The sequence below is a fragment of the Chanos chanos genome, chromosome 16, assembly GCF_902362185.1.
Source record: "Chanos chanos chromosome 16, fChaCha1.1, whole genome shotgun sequence".
Taxonomy (NCBI): Eukaryota; Metazoa; Chordata; class Actinopteri; order Gonorynchiformes; family Chanidae; genus Chanos; species Chanos chanos.
The window spans coordinates 10115044-10125027 of NC_044510.1; the positions used below are offsets into that span (position 1 = coordinate 10115044).

The window sequence follows — 9984 nt, forward strand, 5'->3', positions numbered from 1 at the left end:
GGAATGGTACCGTGCTTCGGAGGTGGCCATTCGTCGGTTTGCTTGGTATGAACAGCTGAGGCTGAACCAAGAGGGTTTGTCTCTGGCACCTGCTGTCATTCCCACCTCAAAGTGTGGATGAGACTCACTCGAGCGCTGGTGCTTATACTCTAACTAGCACAATACTAATGGGGCTAAATAATAAGCCAGTGCATGTGCTATTCTGATTTCCTTAACAACACAATCCCTGGCCCTGCCACACTTCCACCTCAGTTTGCCCTCAGTTACCCTCCATGGATGATGCAAGAACACGGCTGCGAAAGGTGGCAAAAATGAGTTAATGTTTGCGTAGTGGGATTCCATTTCACCATAACATTTCCTGCCCACGATCGCCGAAATGTGACACTTTGAGAAGCACTCACCTCAGTCTGAGCGGCAACATTTATTATTATTTGACATATTAAAAAAAAAAATCATTATTCAAGCCAGACAAACAAACAAAATCAAAAAATAAACATCAGCACATATACCTGCAACCTAGGTCGAATACGTCACAAAAAACACTTTTGAAGGAAGTTCATAAAAGAGAAAATTTCATTTAAAGTTCGGCCACTTCAAGCTCAGCTATGTTCAAAGAGACATGCAATACCAGTCAGTCCTGGCATCCTTTACCCTTTTCTGTCTAGAACATTCTATATGTATATATATATATATATATATATATATATATATACACATCCCTCATGATGGCTCAAACTGAGAGCTGTAGAATGTAAACTGTAGAATGTAAATTGTACTTTAGATTGATCTATATGACCTGCAAAGTTGCTACACAACTTCACTAGTTTGACTCCCAAGCCATTGTGAGAAGCTTTGAAGAACACTACTGGACACCGTCAAAGGAGAAACTTTAACTGATGTAAGTTGCTGGACAAACGGTCCTCTGAAGGCTTTGCGCCAGGCTGCTTAGCCACGCTGTTATATTTAGGACAAACATAGGTTCGTAGCTAATAACTGGTCATTGCCCTATTGAAGAGATTCAGGTAAACAGATTGGATTCTGTTTTTCCCAGCAAGGGATTAATGGACTGTTGCCTGCTGACATTTTACAGGCCACTGATCATCTGAATATGGAATAGGCAGAATCATCCTTCCCAAACAGGAAAAACACACACACACACACACACACACACACACGCTCGCACACACGCACACACATATATGATCTGATTACCGACTTTATTATTCATAATATAACCTTTCTAGTAGAAACGACACTATTCCGTGATGTAGGTTATGGGAACGCATTTTCTTGTTGGCTCATTCTGCTGAGGTGAATGGAGGTACTCAGTGTGAAAGGCTATACTTTACTGATTTTTCAACAGTTAATATGCTCTAGAAAAAGATGAAGAAGAAGAAAAGTCAAATATTGGAGTATGCTCACTTAAAGCAATGTCAGTCCAATTGTAAACCAACCATAATGACATACTTCTACTATTTGTATACTCTATCCCTAACCAAATAATAAGCTAAGCATATGTCAACTTTTTTAAACCATAAACAAATCGTGTATATGTGATGGCTAATAATGGTGGTTTCTACATATCTACAAATATAGAAAACAACATTCACAACATTTGAAAAGGGACATGAGTAATCCTAAGGTCATGGAAATGCTGTACATTAATGATTAGATGCATAAGTGTTCGGACCAGATACACAACACAATACATAACAATCAAACCATCTTGTTTTCCCTGTAGCCTACATGCATTAAATCATGATCTCCTCACATATAAATAACAGTATATCCAACACAGGAAAAAGAATCAGCTTCTAACTGACTAGCTTCCCAGTGAGAAGGACATCCTACATCTAATCTGTGAAAAATGAGTACAGGTAAGTCTTTTGATGTGAGACTAAGTGTATCTCAGTTCAAATTTGAATGCAACGATTCAAGACTAAAAAAGAAACATTTCATTGTGAGTATTTTAACAGTTTTTCTTTTTGATGCCATTCTTAAATTTGTTTCTCAAGGTTACTGCGTAAACTGTCAATTTGTTTTTCATAGGCTTTGTACTGCTGCCAGTGGTGTTGGTGAGCTTCTTTGTGAGTCAAGGGATCGCATCGGAGAATCAGCGTCTCTTCAACAATGCAGTTATCCGTGTGCAACACCTACACCAGCTTGCTGCAAAAATGATCAACGACTTTGTAAGGCTGCATTGTCTTAACATTCAAATCAAAGTCGGTTTGGTGCATAAAACTATACAGAAATTAGAGTGGATATTCTGGTTAGATGTGGGGTGTCTGGTTAGATGTGAACGTGTGTGTGTGCGTGTGTGTGTATATATATATAGAGAGAGAGAGCGAGAGAGAGAGAGAGAGAGAGAGAGCGCAAGGAAGGAATGATGAACAAGCTGAGCAGGAACTAATGTGTATTTTTGGTTTGGCAACTTTTTTTCAATGAAGGAGGACAGCCTGCTACCTGAAGAGCGTAGACAACTAAGCAAGATTTTTCCCCTGTCGTTCTGCAACTCGGACTCCATTGAGGCACCCACCGGCAAGGACGAAACGCAGAAAAGCTCAGTGAGTAATGTCTTGGTTAGGACATCCTATTACGATATGGAGTTCAACTATCAAATCACACTGGCAGTGTCTAGTCATACAGCTACCCAACCCCTCCCCCACCCCCAACCCCCCCCCCCCGGTGTTCCTGACAGAAACACAGATTACTTATGGAGTAAGAAGATAGATGTCAGTGACACATGATCATTGCTGAAGTAGAATTCACTCTGTTTGTGTTTTATTCTCGTCAGCAGTGAAATGTCTGGATAATTGCCATGTGTGTATGTTTGGATTTAAAAAAAAAAAAAAAAAAAAAAAGCACTTTAAACAGATAACAATAAAAAGGGGAATAGTTCAAAGACATGTTTTTTTCATGTTCTTTTTTTTTTTTTTTTTTTTTTTTTTCTTTTTAAAGGTTTTGAAGCTGCTTCGTATCTCATTCCGACTGATTGAGTCTTGGGAGTACCCAAGCCAGACCTTAAGCGGCACTGTCTCCAACAGCCTAACGCTTGGAAACCCCAACCAGATTACGGAGAAGCTAGCTGACCTGAAAGTGGGCATCAGTGTTCTTATCAAGGTAAAGGACAGACCAGGCTTAAGAACAGCTACTGTCCAGAAGCACAATACAGAAACGCTAGCAAGCAAATCAAGCAAAATTAAAGACATTTTAAATTTTGTGAAAATTTTCATGATTATTTGGTAACGTGGTATTTAGAACGGAGATTTCATATTAATTGACATTTGGTGTAGTGATCAGTTGAACAGACACATGTTCATCCATTATAGATTTTTTGCCGTTGTTGTGGTGGTTAAAAGTGTTCAGTCTTTAAAAACACAATTTTATGTATAAATCTTTGAAAAAAATTTTTTACAATTTTTGAACACTTTTGAATTTTTGACACTTAAAAATTGTGTTAGAATAGAAAACAAGTTGCTCTACTGTGAACATATTTATTATTTTCACTCATTTAACTCTACTTTCATCTTTATATATTTGTGTGTCACCTCTGATCTTTGGTATGCTGATATTTACACAGTCTGATCACTGAGTTTTGATGTTATATTACACAACCTTCTCTTTGTAGGGATGTCTGGATGGCCAACCTAACATGGATGACAATGACTCACTGCCACTTCCATTTGAGGACTTTTACCTGACCCTTGGTGACAGTAACCTCAGGAAGAGCTTTCGCCTGCTGGCCTGCTTCAAGAAGGACATGCACAAAGTGGAGACCTACCTGAGAGTGGCTAACTGCAGAAGGTCGTTGGAGTCCAACTGTACCCTGTAGGGGGCGCCAAAGGCTTGTCAGACAGGGCATGAAAACAGGCTTTGTTGAGAATTCTCGTATAAATCTTTACTTTACACCATTCCTGTATTTATTCTTTCAGTATGAAGGATGTCAGAGTATATTTAGTCTGGGAACAGGTGACAATTAAATCGTGCTCTGTGTATCTTTCTCAAAAAAAAAAAAAAAAAAAGTTTGTCTAAGATATCATTCATAATGGTGCTATGCAACTAAAGCTTTTGTCTGTGGACAATCATTTAAAAAAAAAGCCAAGTCATAATGGTATGGTCTAAGTCTGTATTCTGACAACAAATATATACATTATAATGTATATGCATACAGACCTTTTATTGGTAAAGGAGATGAAAGTGGTAAATCATTCTTAAGTCAAAGCTTACTTTTCTGAAGATGTACCTGCTCCAAGATGTGTGTACACATAAAATTAATTTTCTTATTTTATTTTACTTTTCCCTTGTTTATTCTGCTGTGTAAAGCTTTAAGCAGTTTTCCAATAAAGATATTCTCTGCAACACAAATGCCTGTACCGATTCCATCCTTTTTGCGCATACACCCGCATACCCGCAGAGAACCAGTTTGTAAGAAATCTTACCAGTTTGCAACAAATCATACCAATTTTTTTTCCAACCGTACAAAAATTAACTACCTCGACGTCTCTCTCCTTAGTTACAGGCCATACTCATTTATAAGATGTCTGTGACAATTTCACTTTAACACTGACCTAAAATAGCTTCGCAACGAACGTTTCCGTGTATCCCCTATTTTTTAGTGTAGTAATAAGTTTCTCGTAGCAGTTTCCCCCCACTACAGTTACCATTGGTTGCTTGTGCTCTGCGTCCATGCGCGGTGCGTATGACGTTGAAGGGGCGCGAAATTTTGCCCATGAACGCGGAAGTAAAAGAGGGCTGTTGTGACAATAGAAGTTCTGTATTATGTTTTCACTCTTTTGGCGATGATGACTAATGCAGAATCCTCAGCCGGATTTTTGCATTCGACAAGAAATTAAGAAGCTGACAGTGTCTTGGACGTACATAGGACTGACGTGGTGCATCCGTGTTAATGGATATCGAAGTTGACATACTTGAGTTTAGAGTGCCCATTGAAAACAACAAGACCATTTTTGTCTGGGATATACAGCCTTCAGATTCTGAGGCATATATTTATGTAAGTGTCCACGCACACATCTAGGAACTTTGTGTTCTTTTCGCGAAGCGAAAGGTACCATCAACAAAATACATACCCGCTACACATTACATGTCCAAAGAAAAACAGTTAAATGGGCAGCAGATAAGCAAAACCTACTGGCCAATTGCATTGGTATTCGGCTTCCCATTAAATACTCGTCATACCCTTATCACTACTGCTACCTTACTCTATATACTCCTCTTGATTGCTTGTACCAAATTGGTGAAATTGGCTGTCCTTGATACGCTTAAATTTAAACGATCGAAGTGGTAATATGCTTTTTAACTCATTTATCGATGCTCGTACACAGAATTCAAATAATCTTCACTTCAGTGAGTAGCCTACACACAATTTTCTATGGTAACATTTTTTTTTAAATCCAATCACAAAACTCCACACATGCTTCTCTGCATCACATAATGATGAAAAAAGTACTGTGTGGATCATGTTAGCAAAATGGTGGGTTTAGGATATTTAGGTGTGCTACAGTGTAGCATGCCAATCATTCAGACTGTAGCAGATTCAGTGCGTGTGTGTATAGACGTGTGGAAAAAGAAACATGGCAGCCTCATTATCTGTTTTGAGCCATTTAATTTAATTAGGTCTGTGATGACATTCTTTCATTTTGGCTTGTGCAAGATATCATTTCTCTCTCTTTCTGTCTCTCTCTCTCTCTGTCAGCAGGAATGCCTCTGGAATGTGTACTCTGAGTATGGAGCTCTATATTTGGTGAAGCTTTGTGAAAATGCTGCCTGGGCTAAACCAGGTTTCTACGCTTTGGTGAAGTTTTACTCATCAAACCAAGCTGCCACAGCACAGAGAGCTACTGATAAACAGTGCCTGTTCCAGAGTTCACCTCTGAAAGTAATGTGTTAAGTAAATGTTAGTTTGTTTGTTTTTTTGTGTCAGTGTTTTTGAGATTTTGAAAAAGAACTGAGCAATATCTCACATAAAAAAAAAAACAAAACTGTGCAATATTTTGCTGTCTAAAATATTAACCAAAATGCAAATCGACCTCAAAACCGTGAGTTCTACATACATGATTGGAATGAAAGTAGAATTTCTAGGATAGTATCATTTAACACAGACCTGTAAAAGTAAATGACATACACCTGTTTTCCTACTTATCTGTTATATTTTAATTGCAGTAAAATCACACAGTAGAGCTGAATGTTTTATGACAGCTCCCTTACTCATTACTTTATGTCTGCCAGTAGATGTCAGTCTTTACCATCATACAGCCTGTGTCATTCTTTGGATCACCATTGTTTTATATGTTTATTCTGTTTTTGAATTTATTTTGATGGTTTACCTATGTGGAAAGGTAACATAATAATAGAATGATGTTCCAGAAAGTTCTGCATCAAATTTGCAGTGTCTAATTTCATAGAGCTGCTAGTTCATTTTAGTGACCCAGCATTGTTTTCCATTGTTTTATGACTGCATTTACTCCTCTGAGTGTTGAAATGTTATTAATACTGTGTGTATGTAATCTTAAACTTACTCTGTGTTAATATTGAATAGTACTACAACATAACCAATCAACTTAATCATGTACATTTATTTGAATAGTGTTGTTTTCATTATGATGAAAACAACACTATTATGACTAGATGCAGATCTAGTTTGCATTAATAACTACAGTAGTTTTTGGAGTCAAAAATGAAATTCTTCTAGAATTTAATACCCACACTCGAAAACCAAGGTTTCTCGTTGTCTCGACTTTTTGTTTGCCTTAACCCTCATCTGGGAAACCTCAGTGTTTCCAAATATGTCTTTACATGTTCTATCTTTCAGTACTCTCTGGCATTTAGAGGATTATGGGTTTTGAATCCTTAGCATAATAGGGAGGGGGAAACAAAAACACTACACTGAAGAAAAGGTGGTTAACCCTCACCCACTACTGTGCTTTAAGGTACAGATACCTTGGCATTGATTCAGAGGAATGTAGCTTTTTGAAGTGGAAGGTGTGTATGAAGTTTTAAATCAGGGCACAAGCTGAATACCTGAGTCAACGTTTGCGTCGCTCTCCATATCTTTCAGGTCAGGCTAAGCACAAAGAAGGACAGCGGCTGCCCTTATTATGCCAGACCTCTGAGTGATGCCAAGTGTCAAGAACTGGCTAATCATTACCTCGGCTTCAACGGCTGGTCGTCTCGAATCGTCACTGTAAGGCACACGCGCGTCGTCAAAGCCATCTTCTCTATTTGTATATACATCGCACATCTTAGCATTTCAATATTTTTCTTCATGTTGACTAAGGACAACAAATCCTTAAAGAATCATCTTGGTTTTACCACTAAATAGAAAAGCATAAAGAAACAGCTCCTGCAGTGTTGAAACATTTTATGCCTGGCTTTTGATCGGGTAATTGGTGTAAACCTGTTGCACTTGTACATTAGGAATGAGTGTGAGTGTGTGTGTGTGTGTGTTTAAGCATTTTTATTTTCTCTTTTTAGCTCAAGGACCTCTCTAACTGCGGACAGACAGAGATGCCCGCGTCAGACGGGCACAGCCAGGAGACTTTGCTGAAATTTGGTTGCATCATAGAGCTTACTTTTCCTCAGCATGGCATTAGCTGCCGCGGAGTGGGAGTGACGGAGGAGATGATTGACACGACCATAGGTTGAGTTAAAGCTGAAAAGGCTCCTGTATTTTTGTCGGAATAGCAGCGAACTGAGTGATGACTAACTTTATTCAATACATCTTCGAATTCGGCCAGTCGAGAGTACATCCATAATGATCAGTGAGCACAAGAAATGTTTTTGTGGAGCTTAGTCCTTGGTATTAAACATTAACAATATATAATAATTATCTGCTGTAGACACTCATTAACCTACACCTTCAACCTCTACTACATGAGAATATGTCTAGTCACTGCTGAATATGATAAATAGCTATTTTCGATGTTGTGTTGCTGTTTATTGATGGTTCTTACGTTGCTTTCTTTAGCTCCAGAAAACTTTCTTAGGAAACGGAAAGCCCTCATGAAGTGGACCCAAAGCAGGGCACTGGTTAATGCTTTTGAGAAGGTTCTCCTGCTGGTTCTCGGTTAGTATTTTTGATAAACATTCACACCTCAGTAACACAGAGGGAGAATCGTTCACGTTTGAGACTTGGATAACTAAACATACGTTTTTTGTTACGTGAGACATAAAGAAAGTTTTTTGGTATCTGCTTCATACAATCCAGGGAATGGTAAGGTTGCAATCGAATGCCGGATTGACCCGGATGAAATTCTTCCCGACGAAGATTTTAAAGGTGTGCTCAAGGTAAGCCTGTCATTTTATTCCAAGCACATAATGAAATGACAAAATAAATAAATAAATAAATGGTTTATATTTTAGAGTTTCGCTGATACGCTATTCACCTTTCTCATATCTGTAGGTTCTGAATTCTCTAAATTGAACATTTCTGTTCTGCTCATTGTGTTTCCATGGTAACTGAAGCAAAAAATAAAGGACTGATCGTTCGTTTTGAGGCAGCTCTGTTTGTGTTTCGTCAATAGGCATAAAACGCCTGAAACCCTCATGAGAGCAAAATTGTCCTCACATCAGTCAGTTTACCTCAGTTTTGCTCTGTAAATATTGAAACCCTGTTGGCTTCTGTTTTAATGCTAAGACCATGACTGTTTGTGATCTCTGACCGGAGCACAGGTGTCTCAGGCATAACAGCATATGCTATTAATTCCGACATTCCGTGTTCGTGAATTTCATTGATGCATCAGTGTATGTTTTCCCTGACCAGGTAAACGACATCTCCTGGAGTCAGTTGAACACAGATGAAGAGGATGAGTTACCTTGGGAATTTACTGTGGACTTGTCTCAGTAACGGCTAAAACACCATACCAGTTTAGTTGGAAAACATCTGTTTTTACACCTAAATGCATTTTTTTAGTATGTCATTTGGCTGTAATTGATTGTTGTAACATTATTTTCATTCTTATTACCACTGTACTGGTCTTTGTCATCACAAGCTAAATTTCTGTGGGTAAACGGTAAATTCCTGGAACCCATGATTTCTTTTGTTGCGTTACGTGTAGCATTCGCTTTGTTTATGTGTCTGTCTCTATGTTTAGACTATTACGTAGTAATAAATGTCTCACCTGCTCATTAAGTAAGACGTGGCATGAGTCACAAACGCCTTACGGGCATTGAAAGTTGGCTGCCTCCCAGTTAAAGACGTTGGTGCATGTATCTGTTGCTCCCAGCTGAGGTGTAGTCTGATGGTTAATGTTGTACTCACTTCTCCATAGTGCCTACCAGTCTCATTTGCCCTATTTATAGTCACTAAGGTGTTAAAAAGGAGTGCGGTTTAACCATTTTTTTTCCCCCTGCCTTCTCACTCGAGCAATAACTTTAGGCTTACGTGTCTTTTCGTTTCTCTGTGTGGTTGTTTTCGCTTTCTGATTGTGAACAGCGTCACAGATACCAAGTGTCTGAACGTGTGGGATAAAATGTTTTTTACCCCACGTCATCTAGAAAGAAATCTGGATTGCCCCCCCCCCCCCCCCCCCCCCCAAATGAAAGGAACATGCATAAAACTAATTATTTAAGTAGAGACGTAATTATTTATGCACTTACAGACATCAGTGCCTCAGTCCACATTCAGCATCAGACACAAATCTGTCTCTTAACTTACTCTACTGTTCTTCAAAGTTATAAAAATCTCACATCAAACACGGATACTGTGTTCACAAACCAGATGGATGCAAACAAACACTTACAAACACGGACCCAGTAACGCTCACACTCTTTAAAATATTACGCTACAAATTATTAATGTGATGTTGTACATTTGGGGGGGGGGGGGGGGGTTTGTGCCATTTGTGTCCCTAGTCCTCATCACTGACCGCTTCTGAGCAGTGAGGTGGGGGGCCTTGGACAGTTTGCCCGCCTAAGGGACCACAGCTAATAGCGTGGGACAGGTGGGCTTCTCGCCACAAATCCACG

General features: G+C 38.9%; 2 protein-coding genes across 2 annotated transcripts; both read left to right on the forward strand.

Annotated features, from left to right (window-relative positions):
- The first annotated feature begins 2051 nt into the window (after positions 1-2051).
- gh1 (growth hormone 1) lies at positions 2052-3832 on the forward strand. Its single transcript, XM_030794045.1, has 4 exons — positions 2052-2189; positions 2448-2564; positions 2959-3120; positions 3629-3832. Exons 1-4 carry the CDS (start codon positions 2175-2177, stop codon positions 3830-3832), a joined length of 498 nt encoding a protein of 165 aa, XP_030649905.1. The 5' UTR covers positions 2052-2174.
- A 1074-nt stretch (positions 3833-4906) lies between these two features.
- On the forward strand, positions 4907-8863 carry rdm1 (RAD52 motif containing 1). The gene is made up of 7 exons (XM_030793979.1): positions 4907-5011; positions 5717-5896; positions 7076-7201; positions 7492-7657; positions 7985-8083; positions 8225-8304; positions 8780-8863. Exons 1-7 carry the CDS (start codon positions 4907-4909, stop codon positions 8861-8863), a joined length of 840 nt encoding a protein of 279 aa, XP_030649839.1.
- The last annotated feature ends 1121 nt before the right edge of the window (positions 8864-9984 follow it).